The sequence below is a fragment of the Schistocerca americana genome, chromosome 11 (genome assembly GCF_021461395.2).
Source record: "Schistocerca americana isolate TAMUIC-IGC-003095 chromosome 11, iqSchAmer2.1, whole genome shotgun sequence".
NCBI classification, from domain to species: domain Eukaryota; kingdom Metazoa; phylum Arthropoda; class Insecta; order Orthoptera; family Acrididae; genus Schistocerca; species Schistocerca americana.
In genome coordinates, this window is record NC_060129.1 from 168,687,612 (window position 1) to 168,709,087 (window position 21,476).

Below are 21,476 nucleotides of genomic sequence, written 5' to 3' on the forward strand. Positions count from 1 at the left end.
GCAATGACGGCACGGATGTTGGCAGGAAGTTTACGAAGCCATATTAGACGTAAAGACTCTTCAGGTAGGAGTTCCGGGCTGGCTAATGTGCGTAAGGTTTTTAGTACTTGTGACGGAGTCTTGTCGCCCAAATCTTCGCATGCGAAAATTTTTTGTAGTCGCAAATCTGGTGACAACGTATAATGCTGTATGAGAGCTTCCTTTAGCACAAAGTAGTTTTGTTGCGACAAGGTTTCTTCTACTTGCTCTATCACTTCTAAATTTAGATGTGAAACCACTATATTAAATTTGTCAATGTTGTTAGACACCCCACGCTGCCTAAATATGCATTCAGCCCGCGTAAACCAAAGCTGGGGGCGCGTCGGCAAGAACGCGGAAAGCTTAACATTTCCGTGTCGCGCGTAGGTACTCCCGTCTTTTGCGTTAACATCTGTCGTTCCGTTTTGTGGCGAATCAAAGGGCGTGGACCGCGATCCTTGGTCGAAAAGACTGTAGTCTTCAATCTTGATTCCACTGCCCCATGCTTTTGTCTCTGAATTCATTATTCTCTTCGGTATATATATTTTCTTTATGCTTCTGCTACGATTTTTCGGGGTCACCACTATGGGAGCCTTTATATTTTATGAAGTAACAGCTTTTTCATGGGATGAGAAAACATTTTATTTTCCAAGCACAGATCAAAAACTAACAAGAATGAACAACTCGTAACCAAGCCGACTACGGCAAAGATAGATATCTATCAGCTCCAGCTTTCACCCGCTGTTTTTGGCGCAGTGGATAAACGACGTCGCCACAATCTCTTTGTATGATTTCAGCAGATTAGTCGTTTGGTATCTGTTTTGGATACTTGTGAACATTATACTTGTAAATGTGATTGTTTCCCTGTTCCTGTTAGTACGGTGTACATTTGATACGCGAAGAAATTTTAGAAGTATACCGTGAAATTTAGACCCGAAAGTGTGGCTAACCTGAAAATGAACTCCTAGGATCATGCCGTACCTGAGTAGCAGAAGGTTCGATATTTAAAAATTGGTTGAGTTCGTGTGGTTTTTTGTTGTTCTGATTTCTTCTACAAGTCTTTGTGTGTTTGTTGTTTTCGTGTTTGCGTGTAAGTATAGTTGAGCTGGAATCCTGATTTATGAGAGGCACATTTAAAGTTTTCAGCATGTCCAAGTAACAGTGAGATGTAAAAGTTGTATCCGCGTTGTCTTAGGAATCGGTTTCAACGCGTTGACTAAATCGAGGATTGTTTTGTGAAAATTATACGTCTTTACTTGCAGACGATATCATATTGTAAACCCATTTATAATCTTACACCTGTCTTTTTCTGTTTCAGAATGTTCAACGCGGGTTTGAACGATCATTCAGCTAAAGGCATTATGGGTTATGTGAAACAGGAGGACATGGTATGTTTTCACATCCTTAGTGGCGGGATGAGCTTGTTTAATTAAACTATGTGGCTTAGATATTGAGGTTGTGGGACATTTGTAACTTCCTGAAAATCACATTCAGCATATGAACAGGTGGATTGCTTAGATTGAGGATGGGGACCGCCTTGGTTGTAGCCATTTTCACTTCGTTACCACAAAATGTTTCTTCGCAACGGACCGCACTCCCCTCTGGCGAAGCAATTTGAAAAATCAAGCAGCAAATTTGTTTGTTGTGGTTTAATGGTAGAGTAAACCATGTATGCACAGAACGCCACCACTTTCAACAATAATTTTTTATTTTTTATTCTATGGAAACATATGATGCTTGGGTATAGAACATTTCATACTTCATTTGTGTTTTAATGAGAAACTTTGGTATAGTTATCCACGTTTAGATCAATACATAGGCTGTATGGATGCCATCAATTGGGGGGCAATATTTCTTATCTGATAAACGTTTCATGGATTCTTTAATTAGTCTTACAGTATTTATAATAATGTATTCTTGCTTAATTCATGGGGTATACAGGAATATTAACTGGCTGTCTACAGTTACATTAAATACTCATGCACAATGTAACAGCTGTTTGGATGATGTATTCACATGGTACAGTCAGAATTTCTAGATTTTTGAATGAACCTGTACAGTGGCCTTGTTGCTACTATTTGTTATACACAGAGACCTTTTCTGTATCTTGAAGAGTCCGTATAACTGAAGTATTTGTATTGTAACAAAAATAGGTCACTTTGGGGCATGAAATATTGGAAACTGGTGCAAGGATTCACAGAGCATAATATTCTGTGGATAGTCTTTTTTACCGAAGCCTTTACATTTTCTGTTGAAATCTAGCAGTCTAAATTCAATCCAATACATCATCCTTTGTACTTGTTGTATGATCATTGTGTGCTTTATTGAACTAGAAGCATATAGAATCAGTTTTCTTTTAGATTTAAAGGTATGTTATTTTTTAGTGAGCAGGTGAGGCCATTTTCAGGGCTGCATTAGAATTTTCTGTGAGTTGTGTTGGAGCTTTAGCTGTGCTAATTATGTTGCTGTCATCAGAAAACTGTATTCTTTCTCAGCATCTGAACCTTGGGAAATTGGTAACATCCTTGTCCGTGGGACTTTTATGGTATTCATGCATTCTTTGACACAAACTGGGATTTCAGCAACACCAGTTGACCTCTTATTTTTATTTTTTAGTTAGCATATTATTCTTGTCACCCCCCCCCCCCCCCCCCCCCCACCACCACGATATCTCTCTCTCTCTCTCTCTCTCTCTCTCTCTCTCTCTCTCTCTCTCGACAGACTACAACTGAGATTGGTTGCTGATCCAGGGTGGGTAAGATGTACGTGTCAGAAAATTTGTTTTAATTTCTTAACAATGTTATTGAAGTGCTTATTCACAAAGTTTGCTATTTCTTTTGGATGGTTTGACTGTCTTTGTTTTTAATTTGTTAATTTTTGTTTGCACAATCTTGCCGTTTTCTATGTTCTAATATTGCAGGCTTCTTTACTTTTAGTTTCTGTTATAAATAGTATTGATGGCTTGTAAGGTTTTTTAGTGGATAGCAGTAGCTTACTATAAAATCTCCCAAAGATTTCATTAAATTGCAAAAAGGCTGTGTCTGTGAGACTAGTTTTCATGGAAGTGAGGTAAATAAGTGTTTGAGGATTTGTTGATACGTCTACTCATCCATGTATTTCTCTCTGAAGTTGGGATGGAATGCAATGTTTTGAGAAATTTCTCTTCAAATTTTAATTTAAATATGGACAGTAAAACATTTTTATCTGTTATTTCAACATACACTTCCTCCCACTCTACATATTTCTACATACATTTTTACTTCTAATATCTGATGCAGATGATCTAACAGACATAGATTTTGATCATTATATATAATCATTTATTCTTGTCTTTACCTGTTGCTACATTGTCTGTAAGAGTAGACGATTGAACCCCTACCTTTCAAGGAGAATCTACTGTGGAAAGATGCAAATTCATATGAGGTTAAAGCTAAATACAGAATTTCGTTTACTGTCCACCTATGGTCAGTAAGATGTACAATTGAACTGTATGTTTGTATTTGCATTTATCAGCATCTCATGGATGTTTATTTTGCGACGTAGCTGCTGCACTTGCTTGGCATCTGGACAAAGCATTGACATTGTTAGTCAGTAGTGACGTGTAGCTAGTGTGGCACTAACTCCTGCATCGGGGGAAGGGGTGAGGGGTGTAGTCTGGTTTTAGGGAGATTCGGGTATGCACAATGTTGTTGGCTATAATATTACTTGAGACACTCAAAATTGGTAATTAGAGCTTCCCCCTGTACTTTCATGCTTTCCCATTATGGCAATGTATTCTTTATATGCTATGGTTTTCGTTTTATTCCCCATGATTGTTCTCGTTGTTAATGTAAGCATCTTATCGGCAATTTTTAGAACAGCAGTCATCTGTAATTACTGTTATGGTTTGCTTTTATGATGAGATTTAGCAATTGAACACTATCATAGCTCACAACCAGCAGGTGCCATCTGCTGAGGGCCACATGTTCTGGTCTTAGGGGCCTTGTATGTTTCCATATCCAGTGTGATGCATGCAGCCAGAATATGCACAACATTGTAGGCATGTTTTTGATGTAAAGATTTACTGTAAGCTTGATACTGTTTGGTTTGCGTTGGACTGTGCCATATGGCATAATATGGTAATCTGCTGCTTTCTTCTTATTTCTAGTGTAGATTGTCACTTTGGGGACAAAGCAGGTTACACATTTAAAAAAAAAAAAAAAACCTTTAGATCATCTAGTGTTTTATTCTATTTTATAGTACTGTTCCCTTTGACAAGGGTATTTACATACTGGGATATTTTGTGCACTGTATCCCAAAGTATCTACCAAATGCTAGTAAGTTCTTATATCCTTTCTTGGTAATCCAATCTCACTAAATGGGCTAATACCACTGTTATGAAATTTTGTTTTTCTTCCGGTTAGGGCAGTCGGATGGTGCCTAAATAAAGATGAAATGAGTCAGTGGGAAATAATAAAAAATTTGATCACTGCAACTAAGGCTGCTTGTTTCTTCATGTGAAGTACATAGTGTTCACAAATGTACTTCTCGTGGCTGAACATTATTTTTTATGATTTGATGGAAGACTGTTTAACATTTAGTTGTACTGTCTGTGGTGGTCGCCTACTTTTTAAGCTTGAGGTTACAAAATCCTTAAGATGGGATGGAACCACTGCTTTTGCCTGCTTGCTACACTGCACATCTCACGTGCTGCTATTTCTTCCTCTTCTGGCGATGCCTCACCTTCTGTTACTTCCACTCACTGGCTTGACAAATTGTCTGTACATAACCCTGGGAATTTGTATAGTGCGTTTAAAATAAGTTCCAAATTTTGACCTCTGGCTCACAGGAAGAGACGAGATGCCTTAGCTGAGGTAACACTGATGGCATGTCTGCTTTCCGTACCGCGCTGCTGTCGGTGTGCTTGCTAGTGCACCACTGTTGCGATGCTGTGGATAAACAGAACCAAGTGATACACCTATGTTCAACAGCTCTACTGTAGTTGTTCATTTTCACATTGAATTGTCTGGCAGTCATCAGGTGTTGTGGACAAGTGTTTTGTGTTGGTGTTGCGTTAGTAATAACAGTGCGGCATGTCTGAATGTGCGATTCTCAATAAGAGAGGTCATCTAAGAACACGTTCACCGGCTGCAAAAATATTGAACATTGGAAGCGGGATACCAATTCGTGGACCAAGTCATGAATTTGTGTTCTGTGTGCAGTCATTTTGCAGTGTGTGCAGTAGTGGCAGTCTGATTCGGAATGTTACAGAATGGCTGCTGCTCCTTACGGTCAGCAATCTAGATTGCTGAGAATTGGGAAGGAGAAGGAAAGCAATCTAGATTGCTGAGAATTGGGAAGGAGAAGGAAAGAAAGGAAAATATGAATGACAAAAGAACATCAGCTCATTCTTCACTGGAAACTCCGGGCCAGAAATGAGGTTAAGATATGTGGATAACAAAGATAGGCATATCAAAGATAGGCATATTAAAGCAGGATGCAATGTGCAGATGTGGGTTTGCTTATCAATACCAGGAGTACCCTACAAATAAGCTTCTTTTCAGCCATGAAGCTGTGGAGCTGTTCGTTAGGAGGAGGTTGTCAGTTTGAAATTATCTTTACGAGCTTGGTTTCTGGAAGAACAAATTTTTGTCTTGAGAATCTATCTACATCCGTGCTCTGCAAACCACTGTGAGGTGCATGACAGAGGGTACTTGTATAAGTTACTAAGGTTTCTTTCTGTTTCACTCACATATGGAGTGCAGGAAAAATGATTATTTGAATGCCTCTGTGTGTGTGTGTGTGTGTGTGTGTGTGTGTGTGTGTGTGTGTGTGTAGTAATTATTCTAATCGTCTCCTTACGACCCTTATGTGAACGATATGTGTGGGTTTGCTGTTTATTCCTAGTGTTATCATTTGAAGTTGGTTCTTTAAACTTTGTTGGTAGACTTTTTCGTGCTAGTTTACATCTATCATCAAGCGTCTTCCAATTCAGTTCCTTCAGCATCCCTGTGAGACTGTCCCATGGATCAAACAAACCGGGGACCATTTATGCTGCCCTTCTCTGTATGTGTTTAATATACCCTGTTAGTTCTGATTGGTACAGGTTCCACACACTTGAGCACCATTCTAAAATTGGTCACACAAGTGATTTATAAGCAATCTCCTTTGTAGACTGCCTTGTACTCTACCAATAAACCGAAGTTCACAGCCTGCTTTACCCATGACTGAGCCTATGTGATCATTCCCTTTCATATCCCTACAAAGTGTTACACCCAGGTATTTGTACGAGTTGAGATGGCCGATTCCAACAGTGACTGACTGATATTATAGCCATTGGGTACTAAGTTTCTTTGTTTTGTGAAGTGCAAAATCTTGCATTTAGAGCAAGTTGCCAACCTCTGTAGTGGTGCACATCAAAGGCAAGAAACTGGCATCATTGAGTACTTCCAGATTCCTCAATTATTCTACAATTGTGGGCAACAACAACAACAACCACAACCACATCATTATCCCTTTGTGACCTTTCATATTGGTAGAAGATTATTCAGTTCTTTCCTGTTTTGTCTGAATGCCTCCAATCACGAATTCCAATTTTTGGCTAATTCCTCTTTGACACATTCCTCCCACCTCAGCTTGCTCTTTAAACCCTTGCGATTCCTTCACACACTGCATTTAATATTGTCTTAATCATTCTATCCTTAGCTCCGAGTACCACTCGTGCCCTTTCCAGTCTTTTAATCTTAGTGCAACTAATAACATCTCGTTCTCTGCACACATTATTTTCTCCGTATTTGAATCTCCACCACCACACATTTTTTCCACTGGTCCCAGAATTTGTCTCAAGAGCTTTGTTTCAAATATGCCAACTTGCTATTCATCAAATTATGATACTGTCCAGATTACAATACCTGGTCTCACTAAAATCTTAACTAGCTTTCCCAAGCAACAACTTGCCTTTGAGATGTTTTCTGAGGGCACGGTAGAAGTTGGATGACATTACCTGTTTTTGGATTTCAGAGCTTGGAATTCATGATTGGAGGCATTCAGACAAAACAGGAAAGAACTGAATAATCTTCTACCAATATGAAAGGTCACAAAGGGATAATGATGTGGTTGTTGTTGTTGTTGTTGTTGTTGTTGCCCATAATTGTAGAATAATTGAGGAATCTGGAAGTACTCAGTGGTGCCAGTTTCTTGCCTTTGATGTGCAACACTACATTTTCAATATCTTGTGCAACTGCACTGCACTTCTTTTGGTATTTAGTGCTCAACTTGTCGGTTAAGATTAGATTCTTCAGCAGAAGCACCTTTTTTATTTGTTCATCATTTTTGCACCATAAGGCAAATCCCCCCCCTCCCCCCTCCTCCCCCCGCCCCCCCCCAAAAAAGCAATTTTTATTTACTAAAAGCTACCATATTTTAATAGTGGTCACCTTCTCGAAGTTTGTGAGTGGTATAAGTTTGCTAGTTGAATTCCCATATGTTGTAAGCAACCTTTCTCATATTAAAGATTTGGCTGGCTGTAGACATTTTAATGCTGCAGCTCCCCATGTCCATTTAGAAATCATTGATACAACATTTGATGCTAATTAAATGTATTTTTAAGTTAGTCATATAGCTATGAATGTGTGTATAGTGTGTTTACAATAAGTCCAGTACGGTGCGAGTGGAGGGAAGTGTAGTTGCCAGTGTGTGCTGGGCATGTCAGCAGGTGACTGCAGTATTTATATCTGCATGGATACTCTGCAAATCACATTCAAGTGCCTGGCAGAGGATTCATCGAACCACCTTCACAATTCTCTATTGTTCCAATCTCGTATAGTGCGCGGAAAGAATGAACACCTATATCTTTCCGTACGAGCTCTGATTTCCCTTATTTTATCGTGGTGATCGTTTCTCCCTATGTAGATCAGAGTCAACAAAATATTTTTGCATTCGGAGGAGAAAGTTAGTGATTGGAATGTCTTGAGAAGACAGAAGATTCCGTCGCAACGAAAAACGCCTTTCTTTTAATGATTTCCAGACTAAATCCTGTATCATTTCAGTGACACTCTCTCCCATATTTCACTGCCTTTCTTTGAACTTTTTTGATGTACTCCGTCAGTACTGTCTGGTAAGCATCCAACACCATGCAACAGTATTCTAAAAGAGGACAGACAAGCGTAGTGTAGGCAGTCTCCTTAGTAGGGTTGGGTTGTTTGGGGAAGGAGACCAGACAGCGAGGTCATCGGTCTCAGCGGATTAGAGAAGGATGGGGAAGGAAGTCGGCCGTGTCCTTTCAAAGGAACCATCCCAGCATTTGCCCGGAGCGATTTAGGGAAATCACGGAAAACCTAAATCAGGATGGCTGGACGCGGGATTGAACCGTCATCCTCCCGAAGTCTCCTAAGTAGGTCTGTTACATTTTCTAAGTGTCCTGCCAATAAAATGCAGTCTTTGGTTAGCGATCCCCACAATATTTTCTGTGTGTTCCTTCCAATTTAACTTGTTCGTAATTGTAATACCCAGGTATTTAGATGAATTTACGGCTTTTAGATTAGACTGATTTATCGTGTAATCAAATTTTAACGAGTTCCTTTTAGCACTCATGTGGATGACCTCACACTCTTAGATATTTACGGCCAACTGGCACTTTCGGACCATTCAGATATCTTTCCTAAATATAGTGCCAGGCCTACTCGGCACAGAACCAGGCATGTTCGCTTGACTACATGAACAGCAAGCCGTGCTAGCCGGCCGATCTCCCATCTTTCTCAAACAATTTTAAAGAAGCTATGTAGTAATAAACTCTTATTCTCGCGCATCTTATGGTTTAATTCGTCAGCTTTGTGGTGAACCCTGTCTCATTTCTTTAATGGTCACAGTTACTGTGATATTTCGATAGTATGTAAACTACTGCAAGAAATTCTTATTTTGTAATGAAAAATAAGTATTGTCATGAATTTGTGTTTGGTACTTGTTAGGTTGCATGTTACTGCATATTAGGTCTAGATAATACATTGAATTATTCTTTAAACTTGAAAGGCTATTGTTGTCTGTTTCCAGTCTCATGAAAATGGAATGTATGTAAAGTGCTTCATCACAGACTCGTGCAGTGGTGAAAAAATTAGAACAAAATATTGATAAATTCCTAATATCTCATAAATGGTTTTTGTAGATGATAGTGGGCAAGGCGAGTGCGTTTCGGCATATGATTAATATGCGAAACTTCCGTGTCTCTCGTGACATTCGAGTAACTACATATTTTTTCAATGAAATAGCATTATTATTGAGGACCGTCAATAGCTTGTGAAATGAGAACTGCTGTGGTTTTGTACAATATAAATGACACCTATTTATTTTTATACTGAGAATGAGCTGTTTCATAAACTATTGACCTGACTTGGACTCAGTTGTTTGTTTAATAATACACTCTTTCAACATTGTCACAGTTTCAACTGCGCTAGATGTTAGAGGGATGAATATTTCTAAACTCCAGTTTGTTTTGACAAAAGAAGCAGATTTAACATGGCAATAAGAGAAGTTATGTATCCCTCAAAACTTGTCACAATCGTTCATGAATCAGTCTCCTCAACTATCTTCATTCTGTGGCTGACAACTTGAGACCAGTCCTGTCATATAACATTCGCAGTGGCATCTTTCGTCAGCATTTCGACCTCAGCGAATGTAAACTTTATGCTGTTGTTGGCCACATTTTTTGACCTAGTCCCATATATTCTGTCGGATTTAAATGAGCATGATACAGAGGAAGCCTGATTAAACTGTACAGTTTGCCTACAGCTAGTTCATTGACCTGGTAGTGTGAAGTTTTGGCTTGTACAGCACTACAGGTTCCATGAACGCCACCTTGTACATGCTAATTTCAACTTTATCTCGTGGAACATTTCTTTGTACCCAGAGCAAAATATCCACTTTCCTCCACAGCATTGTTGGAGATTTACACATCACAACAGAGGGGTCGACAGAAGTGTCCGACCCCACGCGTCGGCTTTGACCCGTGACGTCATGACGGCGCGGAGTTTGGTTTGTGAGTGTGGCGTGTTTGTAGATGTCGTCGTGTTGTGGTTTGTTGTGCTCTCTGGTGGTATGTTCAGGGTTTTCGTTTGTGTGGTGTAATGGGCTCAGTTTGCTTTTGCTCATTATCCAGAATTGTTAGTGTGTCGGCTGTGTTTGTAGTGGAATTCGTTTCAGTGAATTAACGATTTTGTGTGAAGGTTAATTTAGTGTTGTTCGCTGTACATCGTGTGGTAATTTCAGTAGAATTAATCGATTGTTGTTTTTGTCAGGAATGGATATGACAGATAAAATTAACAGTGCGCAGGTCAAGGGAAGTGTTCGATCCCAATGTGTGGCTGTGTATGTTGATATTGGTATCGGGAGATGTTTTTGAGCTATATAGGCCAAGGGAAGTGTTGGACCCTAATTTATGGGATTGGGAGCTGCTGTTGAGCTATATAGGTCAAGGGAAGTGTCCGATTCCAGATGACATTGTGTTTAGTGGTATTTGGGGAGTTTTGTGAAGTCGTTTTTTTCGTCATTTTGTGTGGTTTTATATGGGGGTGGGTGTCTAAATTTGTTTATATTTAGTTTGCCCCCCACCCAAAAACACCCCAATTTCCGCCCTTGTCCTGTTAGTGTCATTAGGCTTTTTGTGGAAAGTGTGTGTGTTTGTTTTTCGATGTATTTTCGTCCTTATAACGTGTGCGTACCAACTTTATGTGCACCATATTGGAATCGTGATTTATGGTCGTTTCCGCCATATTTGTGACGTCATGGGTCAAAGCAGACGGGTGGGATCGGACGCTTCCGTATTTCCCAACAGAGAATTCCGTGGATGTTTCGCAGCAGAATGTTATCTTCACAGCTGGTGAACATTTTCCTGGAGGACACTTTTATTGCAAATATCATATTCAGATGTACTGAACTGTTGTTATTAATTCAAATCAAATCCAAAACACTTAGTCACAATACCTGATGACAACAGAGCATTCCAATGCCACAAAATGCGGCTTTGAGACCTGGTGAATGTTGACGCATCTAATGCGTGTGGTACAGTTTATTTGTGGTGTGGTAACAGGGGCACTTTACCGGCAGAACGACTGGCAGCTTGTTAGGGAAAGCTGGCTCAACTATGCTGTCTCATAGGCAGCGGTGTCATGTCCCCCTCCAGGTAGCCAAATGTAAAGAGTCGCAACTAATTTTAAAAGTGCTATAGTTATATAGCATAAGACACAGCAAAGTTATAAAAAAAGCTCTAAAGTAGTTTTACAATGAGAGATATATTTTAATGCTCATCCTATTTTTGTGGATGTATTTGTGGCTTCAAATGTTAAATTCTCTAGGGGATGATGTGAAGGTCCAGGTCTGTTGAATGCTAGTGAAGATGAAACTTCCTGGCAGATTAAAACTGTGTGCCCGACCGAGACTCGAACTCGGGACCTTTGCCTTTCGCGGGCAAGTGCTCTACCAACTGAGCTACCGAAGCACGACTCACGCCTGGTACTCACAGCTTTACTTCTGCCAGTACCTCGTCTCCTACCTTCCAAACTTTACAGAACCTCTCCTGCGAACCTTGCAGAAGTAGCACTCCTGAAGGAAAGGTCCCGAGTTCGAGTCTCGGTTGGGCACACAGTTTTAATCTGCCAGGAAGTTTCATATCAGCGCACACTCCGCTGCAGAGTGAAAATCTCATTCTGGAAACATCCCCCAGGCTGTGGCTAAGCCATGTCTCCGCAATATCCTTTCTTTCAGGAGTGCTAGTTCTGCAAGGTTCGCAGGAGAGCTTCTGTAAAGTTTGGAAGGTAGGAGACGAGGTACTGGCAGAAGTAAAGCTGTGAGTACCGGGCGTGAGTCGTGCTTCGGTAGCTCAGTTGGTAGAGCACTTGCCCGCGAAAGGCAAAGGTCCCGAGTTCGAGTCTCGGTCGGGCACACAGTTTTAATCTGCCAGGAAGTTTCATATCAGCGCACACTCCGCTGCAGAGTGAAAATCTCATTCTGGCTAGTGAAGATATTTATTCACATTTTATTTCCCATCTAGTCGTGGCAAACAGCGATACCTATGCATCAGCTCTTTGCATATCGCTAACTAGTCTTTCTGCTGGCATCTGCAGATATCATTTTAATCACTGTCCTCAGTTAAGTTCTTAAAACCTTTCAAATGCATTTTCAATATAAATCCGTTTTCAACATAAAAAGTGACATGTAGAGCACATACCATTCAGAGCATGATGAATCTAACATAAAACTCCACATGTAGACAGAGTATGCCTCATTTCAGCCTAAAATAAAGACTAACTTGCTTTTGGTGTGTATGACAAATGATATATTTCAGTATGAAGTTATGGATTGTTCCATAGCCGGTAATTGGTCAAATTAATTTACGTACATAGTTTTGTGCATCCATGAGTGAACAGTTACAAAGAAAACATTCCTCTTGATATAAGAAAATTTGTAAAAATAATTATGTTATTCTACGTAACTTTCAAACAAAGCTTTTGTAAAAATTACTGAAAGTGTCCCATCACCAAATTAATACACACTTTGTATTTTCTTCTATATGATTGTTTTTTTATTTTTATTTATTTATTTATTTTTTATTATGAAAAATTGAGTTTACTTTTGGAAAGATATGACGGTTCTTGATTTAAGGGGTAATAAAATGTTAGAAGAGGTACCACAACCAAAATATTGTAAAGTGTGAAATACGTACCATTCCTCGTCAAATTGAACAAATGGAACCTGTAAAATAATTAATTTCTTTTAAAATTAAAAATAAAAATGTTCCGTGAAGTGTCACAGAAAAATCTGGAAAAGAATGACATTATAATAAATATTTCCATACAATACACCAATCACATAGGCACCTTTTTGTACCTCAGACGTGAAACTTCAGGTAAAATGTAACTGAAAAAAGTGCAGTCATTAATTTTGTAAAACAGTATCTTAATCTACTGTTCAGCAAATGTCCCTGCAATTGTGTTTCATTACGACATACTCTTAAATATACCTTGTTGCCAAATGTTTCATCAATATATGATTGCTGTTACTGCTGTGTGTGTATACACACCACAATTACAGGAAAAAATAACTTATTTTCTAGGATACTGGCATTGTGACGGTGAAAAAAGAACTCGGTCTGGAATTTGAAGAACTGGAATTCGAAGATTACAGACCAGAGGTATGTGTTCGCTACATTAGTATTTTAATTTTTCACAAAAGGTTGCTGTTTGTTTAATAATCGTATTCAACAGATGTAGGATTATCAGTTTACATATGTAAGGTCTTTAGTGTGTAACTTTTAATGGATGTTTGCAGGGAATGTATTGAATTATTTTTTTAACTAAACTATGAGCTTTGTGCTTCTTTCCTATTACACTCTGAGAAGAAGGGAAAAAAAATATACACTATGAAGCAGTTACGCAAATTGGTCACAAACTGATAATTGTAAAGGTATTGATGGAAGATGTAAAACTGTGTACTGTGGTTGCCAATGGATGAATGTGTGATACTGCAGCACAGTTTCACCGCCCAACTGGCAAGGATAGTAAACAGGGGACATATTGACACCAAGGCATAAGGACTTCGTGAATTTCATCCTGTGTACTCAGCTGGACAGTAACTATGCCTCACACACAAGTATGTGAATAATATATGCAGGTGTCACCCTTTGAGACAGGGCATGTAATTGGCCTCAAAGAACCCAATTGGAGTAATTGTCAAAACACTCAAAATTGAAATTTGAGCAGTGCCACTATTCGAACGATGTTGGCGGAAATGGGTGAATTGTGGCCAAACACAATGTAAAGTTGGAAGCAGTCAACCTAGAGACAACAGAACACAAGAATAGAGCAATCATCAGAGTGGAACTCGAAGTCCCACATCAGTATCATCATCGATTTGATCTCCCCAGGGGGGTTCACTGCTCATTATCGCTTGTGCTCGGCTACCGAGGCGCCCACAGCCTTTGCAGCATCTTTTCACTTCCATCTATCCTCTTACTATTCCTTTTCCATTGGGAAACATGTCTGGGGTGTTTTTGGGAATGTGTTCCCCATTTTCAGTAGTGGACATAAGAACAGTTTCACCAGTTTTTCATTCCTTTTTTCCTTTCTTCATTTACCTTCTCCTATCCCTCCTCCACTTCAGGGTTTGAGGTGCCTCTTTTTTTTCTCCCTGTGCTCTCCCAAAGGCTGACCCACGCGTCTGAGCCAATCATCTTCAGTCAGTGGCTACGTAACGTAAGTGGAATGAGGCTAACGATTCAAAGACCCTCCCAACTGTTCCACGGTTTCTCGTGGTTTCACATACTGAAGATCATCAGTCCTTTGCAATGGGAAATAAGTTTCTTAATCAGAAAGGTGTTGATGTAATTGCCAGCCCTGTGAAATCTTGCTCTCGTTTACCGATGGCACTTTGCTTTTGGATACTACTTGTGATTCTCAAGCACAACTACTGCTTGCCACTTCTCCACAGTTATTATGATCATGTTGAGGCCCATAGAACTCTGAATTCTTCCCTTGGTGTATTTTACACTAGACTGCTCGACGGTCTGACTGAGGCAGAAATCCAAACGTAACTCTCTGGTCAGGTTTTCATTGCCGTCCATGGGGTAATGAAACAGATAGATTCCTCCTTAGTGCCAACCCACACTACTTCTCACTTTTGATAGAGTGGTGCTTCTGTCCAACATCAAAGCAGGCTACAAAGTTACCACAGTCCGACTGTACTTTCTGAACCTGATGCACTGCTACCATTGCCATCATTTCCACCACACTCGAATGTCTCGTTGACACCCGGCCAAATCTGTAACCTGTGGTAGGCATGTTCGCGAGGGTGGTTGTCCACCTCCATTTCTGCACATAACTGTAATGACGACCGTGCTGCCTCGTCTCGAGATTATCCCACGTATCTCGATGAGTGGGCTGTTCAGGTGATCTGGGTAAAGGAAAAAGTGCCTTACCTGTCACTCGCAAGGACTACCATCTGGCACTTACAGTATTGTGCTTTATGGATTTCGGTCCACGGAGGACGTGGCCACGCAGAGGTGCGATCTCAAATTCAGCTCTGACGATGTGAAATTGCGCAGTGTCACACTAGTATCGCTGTCTCCTGGTTCAGTTGTGCAATAAACCACCAAACATTTGCCTCCCAGGGTGAAGTCTCCTGCTCCACAACCAACTGGCCAGAAAGGACAGAAGGAATACTCCCTCAAAGACTTCTTGCATCCCTCCAGCTAATAAACATCTGAGTCTTCGTCTGCCAAGCCGAAAGGTTCCAAGAAGTCAAACAAAGTCAAACGGTCTTCTCCTTCTCCGACTCGGAGAGCCTCTTTGACAGTGTCGCCACGTGATACCCTCTTTTGGCTGACCTCCCTGTCTCCGATGTGCGCCGACAACCGTTTCTCTGCCCTCGACTTCGCATATCGACAGAGGGAGAATGCCTACGTCTTGTAGATCTGATGGAGCAGGATCCTCCAGTCTCCATGTCATGTAACAGTGTCTTTGAAGGCTGGCACTTGGCAGCTGCCGAGGTGACACTCCTTCGTTTTTTCCTTCTTCCCCTTTCCTCATTATGACTCCTTCAATGTAACGTTTGTGGCCTTCAACGAGGATGTACGGCTTCTCTTAAAATTGCAACATCCATTAGTTCTCTGCCTACAGCAAGCAAAACTGTCCCCTCTGAGCTTTCTTTCACATTCCGCCCACCCGCTCAGAGGATGGCATTCCACCTCCTGGGGAAGTCATACTGCTCATATGGGATGACGTTCATCTCCTAACTGTCGGCCTTCAAGCTGTTGCAGTTCGCCTTTTCTTTCCTCACTTGTATCACTTACATCCCTCTGTCATTCGACATTCAGCATGGCAGATTTCCTCCTACTTATTGGACAGTTATCTCACCCCTTTCTGCTGCTTGGTGACTCTAATGTGCACCATCCGCTTTGGGGTTCGCCTGGGACCTGTCAGAAAAGTGCCCTCTTGGCTGACCATTTCAAGCAACTTAACCACCTCTACCTTAACACAGGAGCACTCACATTCCTTTCAGACTCCACACACCTATTCCCAGCTGGATCTATCCTTCTGCACTGCCCAGCTTGCCCATCATCTCGAGTTGTCTGTTGTCTCTGACACATATTAGTGACCATTTCCCGTGTGGTATCCGTTTGCTGACTCCTACCTCACGTATGTGCATACCCAAATGGCAGATTACTCAAGCCGACTGGAGGCTTTGTTCCTCCCTGGCAACCTTCGATGAACAAAATTTCCCCAGTTGCGTTGACCAGGTGGAATATCTTGCAAACTTTATTCATACTGCCGCGGAATATTCCGTTCCTCGCACTTCCTCTTTACCACACCGTGTCCCTGTCCATCGGTGGACTGAAGCGTGCCACAATGCAATACACGTGCGGAGACGTGCTCTCCGTGTTTTTAACCGTCATTCTGTGATGGCAAAATGCATTAATTAAAACAGTTGGTGCACAGTGTCGTCGCATTCTTCGGTATAGGAAAAAAGCTAGATGAATTTCATCCACTAGTTCTTTCAACAGTTCCACTCCCTCTTCCATCCTGTGGACCAACCTCCGACAGCTCCCCGTGACCGAGATCCGTTCCCCAATTTCCGTCCTGATGGTAGCAGACAACACCATAGTGGACCCTATTGCTCTCTCCAACACCTTGGACCTCCATTTTGCAGACATTTTGAGGTCCTCCCATTATCACCCTGCCTTCATCTACCGGAAAAGAGTGGAGGCGGCTCAGGCGATTCCCTACTCTCCTTACAGTTGTGAGTGCTACAATGTCGCCTTTACTATGAGGGACCTAGATCGTGCTCTCGCTTCATCCTGTTCCTTCGTCCCAGGGCCAGATGTGTTCACATTCAGATGTTGCAGCACCTTTCTCTTGCGGGCAAGCACTTTCTGCTTCATATGTACAACCGCATCTGGGCAGAGGGCACATTTCCCAGATGTTGGCGTGGAGCCACTGTCGTACTAGTACCTAAGCCTGGTAAGTACAAACACCATCTTTCTAACTACCGCCCAATTTCTCTCATCGGCTGTGTTTGCAAGGTCACCTGTGTTTGGAAGGTGATTTATTTTTTATTTATTTACACGTCAAGTTCCGTTGGACCAAATTGAGGAGCAAATCTCCAAGGTCATGGAACGTGTCAGTACATGAAATTATGACATAAAAGTAATAACAGATAAAAATAAATGTTCATAACATGGAAAAAGTCGGTTCATAAGTTTTAAGTAAACGCTATCAGCAATACAATAAGAATCATCTTAATTTTTCAAGGAACTCCTCGACAGAATAGGAGGAGTAACACGTGAGGAGACTCTTCAGTTTCGATTTGAAAGTGCGTGGATTACTGCTACGATTTTTTTAATTCGAGTGGCAGATTATTGAAAATGGATGCAGCAGTATACTGCACACCTTTTTGCACAGGAGTTAAGGAAGTCGGATCCAAATGCAGGTTTGATTTCTGCCGAGTATTAACCGAGTGAAGGCTTCTTATTCTTGGGAATGAACTAATATTGGTAACAAGAAATGACAATAAGGAATATACATATTGAGAGGCAAATGTCAAAATACCCAGACTCGTGAACAGAGATCGGCAAGAGGCTCATGAACTCTCACCACTTATTGCCCGAACTGCTCGTTTCTGAGCCAAAAATATCCTTGTAGAATGGGAAGAGTTACCCCAAAATATAATACCGCTACTGGTAAAACATGCGCAATTCAAGGCAGGGCCACATGTGAAACTACACATGTCATTTATCAGCTGACATGCCTGCACTGCACAGCCCTTTACATCGACATGACAACAACTAAACTGGCTGAGCGCATGAACGGACACAGACGAACTGGCTGCCTAAGAGATGTCCAATACCCAGTAGCAAAGCATGCCCTCTAGCATAATTCTAGGGACCTAGGAACCTGCTACACCGTATGTGCCATTTGGCTTCTCCCACCCAACACCAGTCCCTCTGAACTGCGGAGATGGGAACTTGCACTCCAACACATCCTTTCATCCCGCCATCCCCCTGGACTGAACCTACGTTAAACAACCTCACTCCCATTAACTCTTCAGTCTTCTCCTCTTTCCCTTTCCTCTTTAGCCATTCACGCGTCTTTTCATCCTACATAGTTGTGTTTATCTTTATAATATATACCTCTTTACTTCTGTATGCATCCTCTTTGGTTTGAAGCTGCCACAGTACTTACAGTAGAATATTTTTGGCTTCCCTCTGACAACCATGCCTCCATCCTTGCTACCCTCCCTGTTTTCCTTTCCCTGTTGCTTCATAACCTGGGTTGTGAGTAACTGATCCCACTTTCCCTTCTTCCCTTTCTTTCCCCTCTCTCCTCCCTGATGAAGGAACATTTGTTCCGAAAGCTAGGAACGTAAATTTTTGGTTCTGTTTTTTGTGTATCTATCAGCTGTACTGAGCTGAGGTAAGTACTGGCCAGCCCCTCTATCTCCTTGTTAGTATTTGTTTCACATCTTTATATGAGATTTTCCATTAATGATTTAGATTTCCTACATAGTTTGTAATTAAGTATAACATTGGTTTGAGTACAAAAGCCTTTTACTGTTAAAATTTGTGCATCATGGTCTGAAAGACCATTCACACTTTTACTAACAGAATGCCCATCTAGTAATGAAGAATGAATAAAAATATTGTCTATGACAGTGCTACCTGCACCCTAGTTGAAAAACAATACAGTTTGCATCAGATCATATGAATTTAGGAGATCTACCAACATCCTTTTTCTTGCACAATCATATATAAAATTAATATTGAAGTTACCACATATAACTGCTTTCTGGTACTTCCTACAAAGTGGATGAAGAACCCTCTCTAGCTTGAGCAGAAATGCTCTGAAGTTGGAGTTAGGGGACCTATAAACAACAACAAATAGAAGTTTAGTATCACTAAATTCAACTAACGCTGCACAACTTTCAAATATCTGTTCAGTGCAGTGTCACGATACGTCCGTGAACTCAAATGAAATACTGTGATGCAAAGTATGCTTCATGCCTGGCTGGTACGGTGGCTCGAGTTTCGCAATTTACTAACTACTACACTGTGTGGCTTTCGAGCGTGCCGTTCTGCAGTTGACCGTCTCATCACTTTGTCCACCCGTGTCGTGAACGGTTTTCTGCAGAAATCACAGAATGTGGTTGTGTTTTTCGATTTGGACAAAGCCTACGACACCTACCGAAGGACGGGTATCCTCCGTACTCTACATGTGTGGCTTCTGAGGCAGCATCCCTCGTTTTCTAAAGGAATTTTTGAACGACAGAGTTTTCAAGGTGCACATGGGTGGTGCCTCAGGTTTCCGCCCTGACCGTCGTCCTCATTGCCATCGCCACTAGCTCTCAAATGGCCTGTCTCCTGCTGGGCATCTCTGGCTCCTTTTTCATTGATGATTTTTGCCACCTATTGCAGTTCTCCTCGGACTTCTCTCCTTCGCGGCGTCTTCGGCAATGTATCTATAGTCTTTATTCGCGGAGCATCGATAATGGCTTTAGTTTCTCCACTGACAAAACCGTTTGTATGAATTTCTGGTGATGCAATTGGTTTCTTCCACCTCCTGTACATGTTGGTCCTTGTGCTCTTCCATTTATTGAAACTGAAATTCCTGGGGCTCATGCTCAATAGGAAACTTTCTTGGTCCTCCCACGTATCTTACCTGGCAGCCCACTGTATGCGGTCCCTCAATGTCCTGAGTTTCTTCAACAGTCCTTCCTGGGGAGCAGATCAAACCACCCTCCTGCGTTTGTACCGTCACCTTATCTGTTAGAAACTAGACTGAGTGTTTCGTTTATGCATCTGCGCGGCTGTTCGTCTTAAACTGTCCCGATACTATCCACCATGGTGGCATCCGTTTGACCACCAGCACGTTGGAACCTAGCACAGTTGATAGTCTGTATGCAGATTGAATAACATTGTGGATAGGCTACAACCTTGCCTCACTCCCTTCCCAACCACTGCTTTCCTTTCATGCCCCTAAACTCCTATAACTAAACTGTAAATAGCTTTTCATTCCCTGTATTTGACCCCTGCCACCTTCAGAATTTGAGACAGAGTATTCCAATCAACATTGTCAAAAGCTTTCTCTGAATCTACAAATTCTAGAAATGTAGGTTTGCCTTTCCTTAATCTATCTTTTAAGATAAGTCGTAGGGTCAGTATTGCCTCACGTATTCAAACATTTCTACAGAATCCAAACTGATCTTCCCTGAGGTAGGCTTCTACCATTTTTTCCATTAGTCTGTAAAGAATGTGACAGAGTTTACACCCCTAAAGAGATGCGGACATCATAGCAAACAGTATTTCTCCTGCTATGGTGGAATGTGAAGACGTAATGGACTTTGACACATGGTGGCTTCGTCAGTACAAAAGAAATGTACAGTCTAGGGAAACGGCCCATCTCAAGACGCCTCGTCACGAGGGGAGAGGGGGGCAAAAAAAATCCTGTGGCAATGTTCAAAGAATTTCGTTATGACGCAATAAAGCCAGGAGTCGTGACATGGTGCCCTTTGTAAACAGCTGTGTCAGTTACTCCGTTAATCTGGCAAAAACTGTACGTGCTTCGATTCAAATTGGCTTGCAAAGGCTATGTGATGGAAAAAGGTTAGAATCAATAAAAAAGAAAACTGAAGATATTCAGGAAATGGTTAAGTACATCGATGGAGAAGATTCTGAGATTTTCTTTTTTATGAAGAGATATTGAAATGACAGACTGCAAGTGATAACTTGCCATGACAAATTATGAACTATCCAGAACTTTGAATTCTATGAAGCAGCTGTTTTCATGTTCAGTTGAAAATAATTTTCAAATAGTTAGTTAATGAATTTGAGCTTTAGTCCAGAATGTGTAATTTTGAAGATAGTCATAAAAGTGCTAAAGTCCCTTGTTGACTGGAGAAAGGATCTATGTTATAAATTTTCAGTTTTTTTTTCATAAGGTATTTTTAGAAGGTATGAAAATTATTTTCATTCACAGTATGTATGAGTAGCGAGCAACAAATGTCAAAAATTTCAGTTCAGTCTGTCAAGTAGTTTAACAATAACAGTTTCTTGTCTCTCATGAAAAGTAAGAAAAATTTACACAGTTCTTTTTCCCACAAACCAATTTAGTTTATGAAGACATTCTGAATCAAACTGAGGAGAAAGCAACATTACAGCACAATGTGGCCAGAAGAAGCAGTTGGTCACTAAGACACATTCTTAGACACTGAGGAATGCTTAATTTGGTAGTGGAAAGAAGTGCAGGGGTAGAAATTGGAGGAGGAGACCGAGACTGGAATACATTAAGCAGCTTCTAATTAATGTGGCAGACAGGAGTTGTGCAGAGATGGAGAGGCTTGCAAAGGACAGACTGGTGCGAAGAGCTGCATTAAATGCAGACCGAGAATGAAGTATAAGGAGTAAAGCTAACTAGTTACTTCCCAGTAGAGGTGGAGTTTGT

The 21,476-nt window shown here is 41.0% G+C and overlaps 1 protein-coding gene across 1 annotated transcript in view; it reads left to right on the forward strand.

Annotated features, from left to right (window-relative positions):
* The first annotated feature begins 785 nt into the window (after positions 1 to 785).
* LOC124553474 (zinc finger protein 227-like) overlaps positions 786 to 21,476 on the forward strand; it is an 82,261-nt gene continuing 61,570 nt past the window's right edge. Inside the window, exons 1-3 of the mRNA XM_047127331.1 lie at positions 786 to 1,013; positions 1,337 to 1,406; positions 13,100 to 13,177. Coding sequence (XP_046983287.1) covers positions 991 to 1,013; positions 1,337 to 1,406; positions 13,100 to 13,177 — 171 coding nt within the window. The 5' untranslated portion in view covers positions 786 to 990. The remainder of the gene's footprint in view (positions 1,014 to 1,336; positions 1,407 to 13,099; positions 13,178 to 21,476) is intronic.